The sequence below is a fragment of the Hyla sarda genome, chromosome 6 (genome assembly GCF_029499605.1).
Source record: "Hyla sarda isolate aHylSar1 chromosome 6, aHylSar1.hap1, whole genome shotgun sequence".
NCBI lineage: Eukaryota > Metazoa > Chordata > Amphibia > Anura > Hylidae > Hyla > Hyla sarda.
In genome coordinates, this window is record NC_079194.1 from 5849827 (window position 1) to 5868065 (window position 18239).

Consider the following 18239-nt stretch of genomic DNA (forward strand, 5'->3'; position numbering starts at 1 on the left):
ACCCTTGTTGGGTGACACTGCAGTAGAGTAATGTCCGTCAGCTGCCGTGCTGCACATGTACGTAACCCTAAGGGTAAGGTCACACGTAACGGACCCGCAGTGTATTTTACGCTGCCGATACACCGGTGACCTGACCTATAGTGTGCCTCCAGCTGTTGCCACCCACCTCTTCCCTGGCCTGTTTGCAGCAGCAATCCGCCCCTCCGAGTAGCCACACAGGGGCCCACGAGTCGTCACACACATGCGCAGTGTATTCAGACATCGCAGCTGCTCCGCAATGTATGAGTACACTGCAGTGTAGCTGCTCGGAGCGGCCGTGTGAGCAGGGCGCGGGGTGGCAACAGCTGGAGGCACAGTATGGGTCGGATCACCGGCTGATCTGCAGTGTAAAATACACTGCAGATCCATTACGTGTGACCCTACCCTAATGGTATTATTATTATTATTTTTTTTTTTTATACATTGTGGTTTATTATGTTTTATGCAGCAAGAGCTGGAGACCGCTCTACGGAAAGCAAAACTATTGAATGTCCAAAGGCAAGATGAGTACGAGAAAGCGAAATCCAGTACGATCCGCGCGGAGGAGGAGCAGCTCAGTATATCCGGAGGACTCATGAAAGATGGCAGCAAACAGGTGGAGAAGAGGAGACGCTTGGAGGAGGAAGCCTTACAGAAGGTACGAGCCGCGCCAAGGGGAGAGATCATATGTCGGATCTGACATGATGACTGTGATTTACCCACCTGTCCCGAGTATTCTATAATGTCCTTCTCGTATAAGCCGCTGCCAGTCACCTCCGGCTCAGACTGAAGACATCTTCCCCTTCCTATTCGTCTTATAGGCCGACGAAGCGAAAGAATATTACAAGACGTGTGTGGCGGAGGTGGAGGAGAAGAGAATAGATATGGAGAGTGTGAAAAGTGAAATTTTAACGCAGATTCGGGAGCTCATCTACCAATGTGATCTCACCCTGAAAGCCGTAAGTCCCTTATGTTTCATCGCTGGATTGGTCGATCGCTGCCGCGTCTTTTACGTGAGACGATTATCGGGAGTGAACATTCATAGGAAAGTCGTTCAGATGAAATCACTGCTGAGATCATTTACTAGACCGCAGTGTTCACCTTTGTCTCCTGTGCCGTGTAGTTCACCTTATATATACTTTAGTTTGGGTTCACACTAGCCGGTTATGGCTCAGTGCGGGAGTCGTGTATATACGGACAGGGATGAGGACTACTGCTCTTTGCAGGAGGAGGGGACAGGAGGAGGACATAGGAGCCTGGAGGAAAAGGAGACAGAGAGGAGTCTGGAGGAGAGGGACAGAGAGGAGTCTGGAAGAGGAGGAGGGGGACAGAGAGGAGTCTGGAGGAGGAGGAGGGGGACAGAGAGGAGTCTGGAGGAGGAGGAGGGGGACAGAGAGGAGTCTGGAGGAGGAGGGGGACAGAGAGGAGTCTGGAGGAGGAGGAGGGGGACAGAGAGGAGTCTGGAGGAGGAGGGGGACAGAGAGGAGTCTGGAGGAGGAGGGGGACAGAGAGGAGTCTGGAGGAGGAGGGGGACAGAGAGGAGTCTGGAGGAGGAGGGGGACAGAGAGGAGTCTGGAGGAGGGGGACAGAGAGGAGTCTGGAGGAGGGGGACAGAGAGGAGTCTGGAGGAGGGGGACAGAGAGGAGTCTGGAGGAGGGGGACAGAGAGGAGTCTGGAGGAGGGGGACAGAGAGGAGTCTGGAGGAGGGGGACAGAGAGGAGTCTGGAGGAGGGGGACAGAGAGGAGTCTGGAGGAGGGGGACAGAGAGGAGTCTGGAGGAGGGGGACAGAGAGGAGTCTGGAGGAGGGGGACAGAGAGGAGTCTGGAGGAGGGGGACAGAGAGGAGTCTGGAGGAGGGGGACAGAGAGGAGTCTGGAGGAGGGGGACAGAGAGGAGTCTGGAGGAGGAGGAGGGGGCAGAGAGGAGTCTGGAGGAGGAGGAGAGGGACAGAGAGGAGTCTGGAGGAGAGGGACAGAGAGGAGTCTGGAGGAGAGGGACAGAGAGGAGTCTGGAAGAGGAGGAGGGGGACAGAGAGGAGTCTGGAGGGGGAGGAGGGGACAGAGAGGAGTCTGGAGGGGGAGGAGGGGGATAGAGAGGAGTCTGGAGGGGGAGGAGGGGGACAGAGAGAATTTCGGTCTCCTTTCGAGCTCATCCTTATAGTTACATGGCAGATCTGTGACCATTGTTTGGCCTCACTGTGACACATTGGCCGCTTTCTCCCCCGGCATCTTAGTGGTTATGGAGTCAGGATCTTGTTCCGGCTGTTATAGCAGGTTGTTCGCTGTATGTATGTACCAGTCTGTTCCATCGCAGCACCATAATACTATGCTGCGGTTCAGGAAGGGATTCTGAATATGTGGTCCTTCACTACTGTCACATTACGTCCGGTCCAGTACTCCATTATGTCCACCTGCAGCGTGGCTCTGGACTTCACATTATGTCCGGTCCAATACTCCATTATGTCCTCCTGCAGCGTGGCTCTGGACTTCACATTATGTCCGGTCCAGTACTCCATTATGTCCACCTGCAGCGTGGCTCTGGACTTCACATTACGTCCGGTCCAGTACTCCATTATGTCCACCTGCAGCGTGGCTCTGGACTTCACATTATGTCCGGTCCAGTACTCCATTATGTGCACCTGCAGCGTGGCTCTGGACTTCACATTACATCCGGTCCAGTACTCCATTATGTGCACCTGCAGCGTGGCTCTGGACTTCACATTGCGTCCGGTCCAGTACTCCATTATGTCCACCTGCAGCGTCGCTCTGGACTTCACATTACGTCCGGTCCAGTACTCCATTATGTCCACCTGCAGCGTGGTTCTGGACTTCACATTACATCCGGTCCAGTACTCCATTATGTCCACCTGCAGCGTTGCTCTGGACTTCACATTGCGTCCGGTCCAGTACTCCATTATGTCCACCTGCAGCGTCGCTCTGGACTTCACATTACGTCCGGTCCAGTACTCCATTATGTCCACCTGCAGCGTCGCTCTGGACTTCACATTACGTCCGGTCCAGTACTCCATTATGTCCACCTGCAGCGTGGCTCTGGACTTCACATTACGTCCGGTCCAGTACTCCATTATGTCCACCTGCAGCGTGGCTCTGGACTTCACATTATGTCCGGTCCAGTACTCCATTATGTCCACCTGCAGCGTGGTTCTGGACTTCACATTACATCCGGTCCAGTACTCCATTATGTCCACCTGCAGCGTCGCTCTGGACTTCACATTACGTCCGGTCCAGTACTCCATTATGTCCTCCTGCAGCGTGGCTCTGGACTTCACATTACGTCCGGTCCAGTACTCCATTATGTCCACCTGCAGCGTGGCTCTGGACTTCACATTGCATCCGGTCCAGTACTCCATTATGTCCGGTCCAGTACTCCATTATGTCCACCTGCAGCGTGGCTCTGGACTTCACATTGCGTCCGGTCCAGTACTCCATAGCGTCCACCTGCAGCGTGGCTCTGGACTTCACATTATGTCCGGTCCAGTACTCTATAGCGTCCACCTGCAGCGTGGTTCTGGACTTCACATTACATCCGGTCCAGTACTCCATTATGTCCACCTGCAGCGTGGCTCTGGACTTCACATTGCGTCCGGTCCAGTACTCCATAGCGTCCACCTGCAGCGTGGCTCTGGACTTCACATTACGTCCGGTCCAGTACTCCATTATGTCCACCTGCAGCGTGGCTCTGGACTTCACATTACGTCCGGTCCAATACTCCATTATGTCCACCTGCAGCGTGGCTCTGGACTTCACATTACGTCCGGTCCAGTACTCCATTATGTCCTCCTGCAGCGTGGCTCTGGACTTCACATTACCTCCGGTCCAGTACTCCATTATGTCCACCTGCAGCGTGGCTCTGGACTTCACATTGCGTCCGGTCCAATACTCCATTATGTCCACCTGCAGCGTGGCTCTGGACTTCACATTATGTCCGGTCCAGTACTCTATAGCGTCCACCTGCAGCGTGGCTCTGGACTTCACATTGTAGATGACGTTTTCTCGTCTTTACGGTCAGGACCTTCTGATGTTTTCGGTCTTTTGTGCGCAGGCCACAGTGAACCTGTTCCAGATGCAGACCGCCCAGGTGGTGTCGCTGCCTGTGAACTGCCAGACGCTGTGCGAGAACGCCAAACGCTATGAGCCCGGCCAGCAGTATTCAGAGTTTGTGAAGAACCTGCCCAAAGACGACTGCGGCATCGAGGTCGGGTCTTGTGAAGCGTCACATGGGCGGATCGGGCGGTGAGTGTATGATACGGGGGCGGTCTGTGTTCTGCAGGGTCACCTGTCGTGTACCCCAGTAGACGTGTTTTTGTTTGTCTTTTTTACCTATTTTGTTTTCTTTTTAGGCTTTTATCCAAGGGAGAAGAGAACGGCACCCGGGCATCACAAGGGAACCTGTCCCAGGGCTCTGCAGAGTACACCGCTCAGTCCTCGGAGGACATCGGGAGTCCGCTCTATAGCCGATCCCACAAGGCCGGGCAGAAGAGGTCCAGCAGCAGCACCGATATTCAGAGTAAGAGGTCATCCGTGACGCCTCCGGTATTCACCGTTCTCTTTAGATTTGTAGATTGTGACCGTCCTCTGGTTTTACTCTTTGTAGCGTTACGAGGTCCGCCGTTCAGGTCGTGGTCCACAGGCAACCAGAGCGGTATGTGCAGTGATTCTGAGAGCGCAGGGGGCAGTAGTGAGTCCCGCTCTATGGACTCCCCATCAGCCAGTCCAGGTACAATATTAGTAGTATCCTAAAGGGGAACTCCAGAGGGAAAAAAATGTTTTAAAAATGAACTGGTTTTAGAAAGTTAGACAGATTTGTGAATTATTTATCTAGGAATTCATGTAGTCTTTCCAGTACTTACCAGCTGCTGTATGTCCTGGAGGAAGTCATGTAGTCTTTCCAGTATTTGTCAGCTGCTGTATACCCTGGAGGAGTCATGTAGTCTTTCCAGTACTTATCAGATGCTGTATGTCCTGGAGGAAGTCATGTAGTCTTTCCAGTACTTATCAGCTGCTGTATGTTCTGGATGAAGTCATGTAGTCTTTCCAGTACTTATTAGCTGCTGTATGTCCTGGAGGAATCATGTAGTCTTTCCAGTACTTATCAGCTGCTGTATGTTCTAGAGGAAGTCATGTAGTCTTCCCAGTACTTATCAGCTGCTGTATGTCCTGGAGGAGTCATGTAGTCTTTCCAGTGTTTATCAGCTGCTGTATGCTCCAAAGCAAGTCATGTAGTCTTTCCAGTCTGGCCACAGTTCTCTCTGCTACCACCTCTGCCCGTGTCAGGAACTGTCCAGAGAAGGATCAAATACCCATAGCAAACCTTTCCTGCTCTGGACAGTTCTTGCAAGAGATAGGAGACAGAAAAAAAAAGGACGGCGCCTTGCGTAATACTGTGGGCTAAAAACCCAAATGCCCTTTGAAATGATGTTCACCTTTGGTAAGTCTTGGTATCAAGCATATCATCCTTCACAGGGGGTAGAATGTTGTGGAGATGTGGTATCGCTGGCTGCAGCCCAGAGATGGCCGGTCTCCCGTCAGGAATCGGCAAAAGTCAAGCAGGATCAGTAAAGGAAAAATAGTTCTGCTTATGGCGCTGCCGTGTGGATATCACAGTCACGGAGGAGACGGTGTAAAAAAATAACAATGTATTGATTAAACACATTTAACCTTTTTACATGGTGTGCAAGACGCGTTTCGAAGGATAGTTCCTTCTTTATCAATTTCTACAGAGACATACAGTGATAGAAACATATGTGTGTTTTAGGCGCCAAAACCGCTGGACAGAGGTCAGGGTTACATTTGGGCGGAGCCAGAGTGACACACATTAAAATAACATATTAATGTGAAACAAAAAAGATATATACCCAACATGCATAGTCGGTGTTACATGACCTGTGCTAGTGGTGCATAAGAATATCAGTTTAGTGTATTGGGCAAAAAATGATTTGGTAATTGCCGCTGTTAGGTCTGAGATGAGAGGCGACCAATGGAATAAATATCCCTCATTGCGTCATTGGTTGTCAGGGAGAACTGCTGTCAGTGTGAAGAGGTGGCGACCAATGGGAGGCCAGGGAGCAGTTACGTCATCTGTTATTGTATGTAGGACGTGCCCAGCCGGGCTTGTCATAGTGATGCGGAATGGACCAAAACGCTGGGAGCCGATGTTTGCAAATGTTATTCTATTCGGAAGTCGTGGGAGATATGAAAAAGAGTTGCGGTCAATCAGGCTGTGAGTATGTGATGTCTTTTGGACCAATCAGAGGTCTTTTGGACCAGTCGAAAGGATGCCGACTGATTTTTGCAGAAACAGTTCGGGGCGTGGTTAGAGTGTCCGGTAAGCCAATAGGATTGGATGGTCTGTGGACCAATCACAGTTGCGCCTACTGTTCTTATGAACATAATCGGTGAAATAAGTTTATACAGTGTGTTTAATGTATTCATTGAATCCCATGGGGGTCAAAGTTTTCATTAAAAATATCCAGTAAGTTACCCTCCTGCATAGCTGCGTACATCTTCTGTTTGTGGATGTGGGAATCTCTTCTATCGGGGTGACTGTAAAGCCGGTAAAACTGCAGTTATGGTGGGAGGCTGCATGCCTCGATATGCTGTGCAGTTGGTATCCGTTCTTCTCATTCAGCTGCTCAGCATTTGTGTTGTCCTTCCGATGTATTGGATGCCACACGGGCATTCGAGGAGGTAGACTATGAATGGGGATTTGCATGACATGCGGCTCCTTATTTGGTAGGTATCCCCTGTAGTCTTTGATGTTATTTCTTTACATCGGTTTTTGATGTTGGCACAGCATTTGCAGTTTGTGCCGCAGCATTTATAGACTCCCACTATTTTGTCTTCACCTGTCAGGGGATGTTTTTTGCTAATGGTTTTGAGCTTGTTGGGGGCCAAGATATTCTTCAGTGACCTGGTTTTCTGGAAGATAATTTGTGGTTTAGCTGGAATTACATCTCTCAAGAAGGGATCCATGAGTAGAATCTTCCAATGTTCCTTTAGGATTTTCTTGATATTTTTGTGGTCAGTAGAGAAAGTGGTGAGAAAGTTGTATGAAAAACGGTTTGTCTCTCCAGTTACTTTCTGGTCAGTTGTTTCTGGTTGTAGGCAGGTGTCTTGAGATAAAGTGCCGGCTTCCTTTTTACTGTTTTTGGTGAGTGATTTGGGATATCCTTTAGCTTTGAACCTTGTGTCCAGAATCTTGCTCTGTATTTGGAAGTCTTTTGTGGAGGTACAGTTCCGACGGATCCTCTTATACTGCCCATAAGGGAGGTTTTGTGTCCATTTTTCTAGATGACAACTGGTGTAGTCCAGATAACTGTTTCCATCCACACTTTTAAAGAATGTTTTGGTGGTGATTTTGCCTTTATTGTGTGATACGATTATGTAGGTGGATGTAAAATTGACATTCCAAGTGCTATTGTTAAGGGAGGTGATGAATTGATTGAGGAGATCTGATGTGCCATCCCATACGATAAAAATATCGTCAATGTATCTTTTGTAGGTGATACAATGATGGTAAAGGGGATCGCAATATAATAGTTGGTCTTCAAAAGCACCCATAAATAAATTTGCGAAACTGGGTGCGAATCGCGTCCCCATCGCTGTGCCACAGTGTTGCCTGAATATGCGGCCATTGAACTGGAAGAAATTGTTTGAGTATGAAATTGATGGCATCTAGGAGGAACTCTTTTTGGGGTTCCGGCATCTGGGGGTCTGCTTGAAGGTAATTGGATACGGCAGATGGACCTTGATCGTGTTGGATGATAGTGTACAGTGAGGATATATCCATTGTCAGAAAGATATAGTGATCTTGCCACTGCAGGTCGATGATGGATTTAATAAAATCACTGGTGTCTTTGGTGTATGATGGAAGTTCACACACGTATTTCTGCAGATGGAAGTCGATGTATTGTGAGAGATTTGAGGTTGAGTTGAGTGGGGGGTTGAGTGGGGTGTTTATGAACCTTAGGCAAATGGTAAAACAGAGGTGTGTCGGGTTCATTGATTTTGATGTAGCTATATTCCTGTTTGTTCAAGATGCCATTCTTCAGTCCTTTGTCCAGCAGGGAGGTTAGTTCCTCCGAGTAGGGGATGGCTGGGTTTTTGTCTAGGACTTCATAAAAGGATGAGTCGGAAAGGAGGTGGTTGGATTCAGAGATGTAATGCTCACGATCCATGATGACTATGCCGCCGCCCTTATCTGCAGATTTGATGATGTTGGATTCATCTGAAGACAGCGTTTTGATGGCTTTTTTCTGTTGTGTATTCGGATTCTGGACATAACTATTTTGTGTGTTTTTAGCTAGGTCCTCAAAATCTTTAGATACTTCAGCCATGAATGTTTCAATGAAATTTCCACGGTGGTGGGTGGGGTAGAAGGTAGACTTCGGTTTCAGCCCGGTGTTGATTGGCGGGGGTTCACGTGTGGTTAGGTATACATCCTTGTGATTATCTGAGTATGCTGATGTGGTAACTTCATTTGGTACTGATTTGGGCAGGTTAAAATGCCTTTTGAGGGTTAATTTGCGGATAAATGCGTTTAGGTCTAGGAAGAGGTCAAAGTCATTCGACCGGCTAGACGGGCAAAAAGATAAGCCTTTGGATAGCACACTGAGTTCTATTGGTTTAAGAGCTCTTTTGGAGAGATTGAAGATTTTTATGGTTTCGGTGGCAAGTTCTGAGTTCCCTAGTAGCGAGGTCATCGGGGGAGTGGTTATTGGTGGTTTTTCCTTTTTGTGTCCTCCTCTTCTTCCTCTCTTCCTTTTCTTTTTGTCCTCTGGGGGCGGATTGGTGTCGCTACATGAACAGTCTCCAGTGCATAGAATGTTGGATCTGGAGTTTGACCCAGAGTCGGAGGAAGCCCTAAAAAAGACTCTGAATGGGTATCCCTGTTCTTAGGTGGCGTCTGGTCTACAGCGGTAAGATCGGGGTTATTGCAAGGTGTGTAGAAGTGGTTGGAAGAATATGGGTTGTTGATGTTGGGAGTTGGAGTGATACTCTCGTGGGTAGTGATGAGTGAGTCTTCAAAAATAGAGTCATCAGATATGGTTGCGGTTCTGGATGGAAAGAAATGTCCTGAGGGTAAGGGATAGTTGTTTTGGGGGTACATTTCAAGTAAATCATCCGGAATCCTGATGGGTTTTGTGGTGTTGTTAATTGTTTTTTTTGTTTAAAGGCTTGGTCGCAGTTTTCTTCGTGGTGATCGACCGAAGAGAGTTTCTTGGTGCCTGGATAGGTTTCTTGTTCCAAAGGGGGGGGGGGTGTTATTGGAAGGTTGTTTAATGCTTGGAAGGCGATGTCTTGGTGTTTTGGCTTTTGGTTTATTATTTTTTATATTGTTGTTATTTGTGGTTGATGTGGGATTGATTTTTGTATACATTGAACACACTGTATAAACTTAATTTCACATATTATGTTCATAAGAACAATAGGCGCAACTGTGATTGGTCCACAGACCATCACACAATCCAATCCTATTGGCTTACCGGACACTCTAACCACGCCCCGAACTCTGTTTCTGCAGAAATCACTCGGCATTCTTCCGATTGGTCCAAAAGACATCACATACTCACAGCCTGATTGGCCGCTACTCTTTTTCATATCTCCCACGACTTCTGAATAGAATAACATTTGCAAACATCGGCTCCCAGCGTTTTGGCCCATTCCGCATCACTATGACAAGCCCGGCTGGGCACGTCCTACATACAATAACAGATGACGTAACTGCTCCCTGGCCTCCCATTGGTCGCCACCTCTTCACACTGACAGCAGTTCTCCCTGACAACCAATGACGCAATGAGGGATATTTATTCCATTGGTCGCCTTTCATCTCAGACCTAACAGCGGCAATTACCAAATCATTTTTTGCCCAATACACTAAACTGATATTCTTATGCACCACTAGCACAGGTCATGTAACACCGAATATGCATGTTGGGTATATATCTTTTTTGTTTCACATTAATATGTTATTTTAATGTGTGTCATTCTGGCTCCACCCAAATGTAACCCTGACCTCTGTCCAGCGGTTTTGGCGCCTAAAACACACATATATGTTTCTATCACTGTATATCTCTGTAGCAATTGATAAAGAAGGAACTATCCTTCGAAACGCGTCTTGCACACCATGTAAAAAGGTTAAAGGTGTTTACTAAATACATCTCCTCCGTGACTGTGATATCCACATGGCAGAGCCATAAGCAGAACTATTTTTCCTTTACTGATCCTGCTGGACAGTTCTTGACACTGACAGAGGTGTCAGCAGGTGCACTGTGGTCATACTGGAAAAACTGGACTTCCTCCAGGACATACAGCAGCTGGTAAGTATTGGAAGGATGGAGTTTACATATCTGTATAACTTTTTGTCACCAGCTGGTTTCCCTCCGGAGTACCCCTTTAAAAACTATATAAAAATGGATCCTTGATCTAAGATTTTTCTTATCATTCAGGAGACTTTAAAAGACGCCTTCCCAGGACCCCATCCACGGGAACCATGTCATCTGCGGACGATCTGGACGACCGGGAGCCGCCATCGCCTTCCGATAACGGTAACTACATCCGATGTTGCTTCATGGGTGTATTATACGAGTTGGGCTTAGTGTGGGGGCCACAATCTTAATGTGTGGTCTCTTGGTTTAGTAAATTCTTCCCATTGTATTTAGAGCCTTATAAAATGTTTTCTTGATCTAGAAGGCATGGGTGTAAAACCTGCGACCCTACAGCTGTTATAACACTACATGTCCCAGCATGCCTGTACAGTAGTTGGCTGTCTAGGGATGTTGGGAGCTGTAGTTTTGCTTTAAGAAGGCATTAGGCAAGGGCATCCAACCTTCCACCCTCCAACTGTTGTAAAACTACAACTCCTAGCATGCACGGACAGCCAACCGCTGGGAATTGTAGTTTTGCATTAAGGCAAGAGTATCCAACCTGCGACCCTCCAGCTATTGCAAAATTACAACTACTAACATGCCCTGCCAGCCAACAACATGCTGAGAGTTGTAGTTTTGCATTAAGACTGGATTAAGGCAAGGGTGTCCAACCTGCGGGCCCCCAGCTATCGCAGAACTACAACTCCCAGCAAGCCCGGACAGCCAACAGCATGCTGGGAGTTGTAGTTTTGCACCAGCTGCAGTGCCGTAGGTTGGTCCCTGTGCACTTATTAGGATCTTATTCCTTTCTAGGCCTGAATGATCTGGTTTCGGAGATCGCCAATTCCCCAGGACCCTTCCGGAATACAAGCATGTCCAAAGCCGCGCAGACTCACAAGCTGCGGAAGCTGAGGGCCCCCTCCAAGTGCCGGGAGTGTGACAGTCTGGTGGTGTTCCACGGGGCCGAGTGCGAGGAGGTAAGGACCGGGGGGGGGGCGGGCGGTCATTCAGGTTCTGCCACCAGACAATACAATTCTATGGGACGATCGCTTCCCTTGTGCGCCCTTTGTGCGTCTTTACGACATTTCCCGTCCCTCTCAGAACTTTTTTTTTTACTGTGGCTTTAAGTCAATGATTACACAATTGTCATTATACCGGGACGGCGGCCCGTGTAACGCGCCTCTTTATTGCAGTGTTCTCTCGCCTGCCATAAGAAGTGCCTGGAAACATTGGCCATTCAGTGCGGACACAAAAAGCTTCATGGACGACTTCATCTCTTTGGGGTAGAATTTACTCAGGCCGCCAAGAACACTCCTGACGGCATTCCTTTCATCATCAAGAAGTGCACCTCCGAAATCGAGAGCCGGGCGCTGACTATAAAGGTGAGGTCCACCATCTTCTGCACAGTCACAACAATAAAGTAATTTTGTCACTTTTCCAGTCGTTTGGTAAATAGGACGCCCGTCTGTATATAATAGTTGTAGAATGTGTAGGGCTCGCTTCACATCTTTGTCACATTACAGGCACCGGGAGACCCCAACCACTTCTAATGGATGTCATTGGGTTAAGTTGTGGTGCCCGTATGTTGACAGGAGTAGCTCTGCACGCTGCAATTAATATTCTGTTAAAGGGGTACTCCATCCCTAGACATCTTATCACCTATAAAGAAAAGGGGATAAGATGCCTTATCGCGGGGAGGGGGGGCCTGCCAATGGGGACCCCCTTGGATCTTAGTGCAACACCCGCATTATATCCAGGGCTGCTTCTCCAGTCTCAGAAACCTCTTTGTTTTCATGACTGGAGACATGATGTCATCCCACGCCATCTCTTATTCATTTCTATGGAAGGGGGCGTGGCATGACGTCACGTCTCCAGTCCTGAAAACAGAGGTTTTCAAAACTGGAGCAGCTGCCTGGTATAAAATACGGGGGTTGCACGGAGATTACGGGGGGTCCCAGTGGTGGGCTCCTTGTGATCAGACATCTTGTCCCCTATGCTTAAGGGTAGGGTCCCGCATGCCGTATTTTGCTGCATATTTGTCGCTGCGTATTTTTATACCCATTGAAGTTAATGGGTTGCAAAATCAGCTGCAAAATACGGCATGTTGGACCCTTCCCTTAAGGGGTTTTCCAGGAATAGGAACTGATTTTTTTATTTTTAAATAAAAATAGCGCCTGTCCTCAGGTTGTGTGCGATATAACAACTTGGCTCCCTTCATTTCAATGGAACTGAGCTGCAATACCACAAATAACATGAGGATTGGTGTGACACTGTTTTTGGAAGAAATCAGCTCTTTTTTTCTTGTGCTGGAGTACATTTTACCTCAAATAGAAGTTTGGATAAACATAGGCTGGCAGTTATCATTTTAGGTGTATTTATCATTGTAGGTGTAAGTGAAGCTTTTATCGTTGTAGGTGTAAGTGAAGCTTTTATCGTTGTAGGTGTAAGTGAAGCATTTATCCTTGTAGGTGTAAGTGAAGCATTTATCCTTGTAGGTGTAAGTGAAGCATTTATCCTTGTAGGTGTAAGTGAAGCATTTATCCTTGTAGGTGTAAGTGAAGCATTTATCATTGTAGGTGTAAGTGAAGCATTTATCATTGTAGGTGTAAGTGAAGCATTTATCATTGTAGGTGTAAGTGAAGCATTTATCATTGTAGATGTAAGTGAAGCATTTATCATTGTAGGTGTAAGTGAAGCATTTATCATTGTAGGTGTAAGTGAAGCATTTTTTTACACCTTTTTTTTGTGTGCTGTAATGTGTAGGAGCACCACATTTATTAAATGGTCACAGAGCATTTCATTGACATTTTGTGCAGGTCACCTCTTCTGAAATTTCTCTCTTCACATACACCAAAAAGCTAAGTCTGGGCTCGTGTAGTTTTAGAGAATTTTCAGTGGCTTTGCGCCTATTTTGCGCCTTTTCACAAAACCATGCAGTTCATAAACCACTTCCATATCATGTGTATTGCCAAAGACAATGATAAATGTAGCGTTTCAGAGTTGAGAAATTCTTCTTGGAAATTCAGGTGCAGCAGCGATTGTCTTCAGTGGGAGTTCTCAGGGTCGTGCGATACACATACATATAGGAGCCCGAGCGTATATGGTGGAGCGTCCATTGTGTAATTGAATAATGATCCGATCCATACATATTATACAGTCATGGCCGTAAATGTTGGCACCCCTGACATTTTTCTAGAAAATGAAGTATTTCTCACAGAAAAGGATTATGTTTTGCTATACACATGTTTATTCCCTTTGTCTGTATTGGAACTAAACCAAAAAAAGGAGGAAAAAAAGCAAATTGGACATAATGTCACCAAACTCCTAACTTAATATTTGGTTGCCCACCCTTTGGAAAAAATAAGTGAAATCAGTGTCTTCCTATAACCATCAATAAGCTTCTTACACCTCTCAGCCGGAATGTTGGACCACTCTTCCTATAACCATCAATAAGCTTCTTACACCTCTCAGCCGGAATGTTGGACCACTCTTCCTATAACTATCAATAAGCTTCTTACACCTCTCAGCCGGAATGTTGGACCACTCTTCCTATAACTATCAATAAGCTTCTTACACCTCTCAGCCGGGATGTTGGACCACTCTTCCTTTACAAACTGCTCCCGGTCTCTTATTGGAAGGCGCCTTTTCCCAACAGTAATTATAAGATCTCTCCACAGGTGATCAATGGGATTTAGATCTGGACTCATTGCTGACACTTCAGAACTCTCCAGCGCTTTGTTGTCTCCATTTCTGGGGCTTTTTGACGTATGTTTGGGGTCATTGTCCTGCTGGAAGACCCAAGATCTCGGACACAAACCCAGCTTTCTGACACTGGGCTGTACAATGCGACCCAAAATTCATTGGTAATCCTCAGATTTCATGATGTCTTGTACACATTCAAGGCCCCCAGTGCCAGAGGCAGCAAAACAACCCAAAACATCACTGACCTCCACCATATGTCACTGTAGGTACTGTGTTCTTTTCTTTGTAGGCCTCATTCCGTTTTCGGTAAACAGTAGAATGATGCGCTTCACCAGAAAGCTCTATATTGGTCTCATCTGTCCACAAGACGTTTTCCCAGAAGGTTTTTGGTCACTCAAGTTCATTTTGGCAAAATGTAGTCTTTCTTTTTTATGTCTCTGTGTCAGCAGTGGGGTCCTCCTGGGTCTCCTCCATAGTGGGGTCCTCCTGGGTCTCCTCCATAGTGGGGTCCTCCTGGGTCTCCTCCATAGTGGGGTCCTCCTGGGTCTCCTCCTGGGTCTCCTCCATAGTGGGGTCCTCCTGGGTCTCCTCCTGGGTCTCCTCCATAGTGGGGTCCTCCTGGGTCTCCTCCATAGTGGGGTCCTCCAGGGTCTCCTCCATAGTGGGGTCCTCCAGGGTCTCCCTCCATAGTGAGGGCCTCCTGGGTCTCCTCCATAGCGTTTTGTTTCATTTAAATGTGGACTGATAGTTCGCGCTGACACTGATGCTCCCTGAGTCTGCAGGACAGCTTGAATATCTTTGGAACTTGTTTGGGGCTGCTTATCCACCATCCGGACTATCCTGCGTTGACACCTTTCATCAATTTTTCTCCCTTGTCCACGTCCAGGGAGATTATCTACAGGGCCATGGGGTGTAAACTTTTTAATAATGTTGCGCACTGTGGACAAATCTAGATCTCTGGAGATGGACTTGTAACCTTGAGATTGTTGATATTTTTCCACCATTTTGGTTCTCAAGTCCTCAGACAGTTCTCTTCTCCTCTTTCTGTTGTCCATGCTTAGTGTGACACACACAGACACACAATGCAAAGACTAAGTGAACTTCTCTCCTTTTTATCTGCTGTCAGGTGTGATTGTTATATTGCCCACATCTGTTACTTGCCCCAGGTGAGTATAAAGGAACATCACATGCTGGAAACAATCTTATTTTTTCACAATTTTGAAAGGTGCCAATAATTTTGTACAGACCATTTTTGGAGTTTGGTGACATTATGTCCAATTAGCTTTTTTCCTCCCTTTTTTGGTTTAGTTCCAATACACACAAAGGGAATAAACATGTGTATAGCAAAACCTGTGTTACTGCAATCCTTTCCTGTGAGGAATACTTCATTTTCTTGAAAAATTTCAGGGGTGCCAACATTTAGGGCCATGACTGTGTATGGTAGAGCGTCCATTGTGTAATACAGTAACGATCTGATCCATACATATTATACATATAGGAGCCGGAGCGTATATGGTGGAGCGTCCATTACTTTATACCGTAATGATCCGATCCATACATATTATACGTATAGGAGCCGGAGCGTATATGGTGGAGCGTCCATTACTTTATACCGTAATGATCCGATCCATACATATTATACATATAGGAGCCGGAGCGTATATGGTGGAGCGTCCATTACTTTATACCGTAATGATCCGGTCCATACATATTATACATATAGGAGCCGGAGCGTATATGGTGCAGCGTCCATTACTTTATACCGTAATGATCCGGTCCATACATATTATACATATAGGAGCCGGAGCGTATATGGTGGAGCGGCCATTGTGTAATACAGTAACGATCTGATCCATACATATTATACATATAGGAGCCGGAGCGTATATGGTGGAGCGTCCTTTACTTTATACCGTAATGATCCGGTCCATACATATTATACATATAGGAGCCGGAGCGTATATGGTGCAGCGTCCATTACTTTATACCGTAATGATCCGGTCCATACATATTATACATATAGGAGCCGGAGCGTATATGGTGCAGCGTCCATTACTTTATACCGTAATGATCCGGTCCATACATATTATACATATAGGAGCCGGAGCGTATATGGTGCAGCGTCCATTACTTTATACCGTAATGATCCGGTCCATACATATTATACATATAGGAGCCGGAGCGTATATGGTGCAGCGTCCATTGTGTAATACAGTAACGATCTGATCCATACATATTATACATATAGGAGCCGGAGCGTATATGGTGCAGCGTCCTTTACTTTATACCGTAATGATCCGGTCCATACATATTATACATATAGGAGCCGGAGCGTATATGGTGGAGCGGCCATTGTGTAATACAGTAACGATCTGATCCATACATATTATACATATAGGAGCCGGAGCGTATATGGTGCAGCGTCCTTTACTTTATACCGTAATGATCCGGTCCATACATATTATACATATAGGAGCCGGAGCGTATATGGTGCAGCGTCCATTACTTTATACCGTAATGATCCGGTCCATACATATTATACATATAGGAGCCGGAGCGTATATGGTGCAGCGTCCATTACTTTATACCGTAATGATCCGGTCCATACATATTATACATATAGGAGCCGGAGCGTATATGGTGCAGCGTCCATTACTTTATACCGTAATGATCCGGTCCATACATATTATACATATAGGAGCCGGAGCGTATATGGTGGAGCGGCCATTGTGTAATACAGTAACGATCTGATCCATACATATTATACATATAGGAGCCGGAGCGTATATGGTGCAGCGTCCATTACTTTATACCGTAATGATCCGGTCCATACATATTATACATATAGGAGCCGGAGCGTATATGGTGGAGCGTCCTTTACTTTATACCGTAATGATCCGGTCCATACATATTATACATATAGGAGCCGGAGCGTATATGGTGCAGCGTCCATTACTTTATACCGTAATGATCTGACCCATACATATTATACATATAGGAGCCGGAGTGTATATGGTGCAGCGTCCATTACTTTATACCGTAATGATCTGACCCATACATATTATACATATAGGAGCCGGAGTGTATATGGTGCAGCGTCCATTACTTTATTCCGTAATGATCCGATCCATACATATTATACATATAGGAGCCGGAGCGTATATGGTGGAGCGTCCTTTACTTTATACCGTAATGATCCGGTCCATACATATTATACATATAGGAGCCGGAGCGTATATGGTGCAGCGTCCATTACTTTATACCGTAATGATCCGGTCCATACGTTCGACAGTAAAATTTCCCAATAGCGGACAGGTTTTTAATTCCCTTAAGTCTTTTTGTATTGGTTCCCTCCGAATAGGTGACAACCAGTCTTATGTGCCGGCCCTACATTGTACACAGGGCCTGCAGTGGTCTCCTGCTTCTGTACGTCCACATCATTCGCCCGTCCCCCTACCCCTAATTCCCCCTGTGCCACATCATTTCCGTCTTGATCCCCCCTGTGCTATTTCATTCCCCTTTATGCAAATTCTTCACCCCCTCTTTACCACCCCTCATGTCATTTTATCCCCCTGTGACATTTCATTCCCTTTATCCCCCCCCTGTACCACTGGAATAAGGTGTCACAAGGTATAAGGGGGGATGAAATGGTACAGGGGGTGATAAGGGGAGATTAAACTGCACTGGGAGATTCTACAGTAATATTGCATTTTATCCTGTTTTTAGGTCATTTTGGTATTCGGGCATTTTATAAGATTTTTGAGCCTTTTCCCCCCCAATATTGGACCCTTTTTTATTCCTATTGAGTTTACGCTATTGGGAGATTCTACAGTATACAGATACATTGGATCCATTCAGCCTCCTCCAGACTCCCTAATATACAGACAGCAGCGCCTCGGACTCCTGTATATTCCGGCTCGTGTGTCGCGGTTTGGAGCTTTGGTAGCGGCTGCACGTTTTGGGTCATTTTCATTGTTTCATCTGTAAATTGTTTTGTATAAAGCGAAGCCGGCTTTGGCTTCCGAAAGTTTTAGAAATATTTTGGCATCAGATGCCCGTGAGCCGCTCTAACAACTCAATAAAGTACCGGAGACCCGCGGGGAGCGCTTACTGCGTTATTCTTCTTTTTGCT

General features: G+C 46.7%; 1 protein-coding gene across 1 annotated transcript in view; it reads left to right on the top strand.

The window, feature by feature from the left end:
* The window catches only part of ARHGAP29 (Rho GTPase activating protein 29), a 163660-nt gene that overhangs the window by 131498 nt on the left and 13923 nt on the right, over positions 1 to 18239 (top strand). The window contains exons 24-31 of the mRNA XM_056526663.1: positions 488 to 676; positions 840 to 977; positions 4081 to 4271; positions 4379 to 4545; positions 4633 to 4755; positions 10487 to 10585; positions 11219 to 11382; positions 11599 to 11787. Of these exons, the coding sequence (XP_056382638.1) occupies positions 488 to 676; positions 840 to 977; positions 4081 to 4271; positions 4379 to 4545; positions 4633 to 4755; positions 10487 to 10585; positions 11219 to 11382; positions 11599 to 11787 (1260 nt within the window). The remainder of the gene's footprint in view (positions 1 to 487; positions 677 to 839; positions 978 to 4080; positions 4272 to 4378; positions 4546 to 4632; positions 4756 to 10486; positions 10586 to 11218; positions 11383 to 11598; positions 11788 to 18239) is intronic.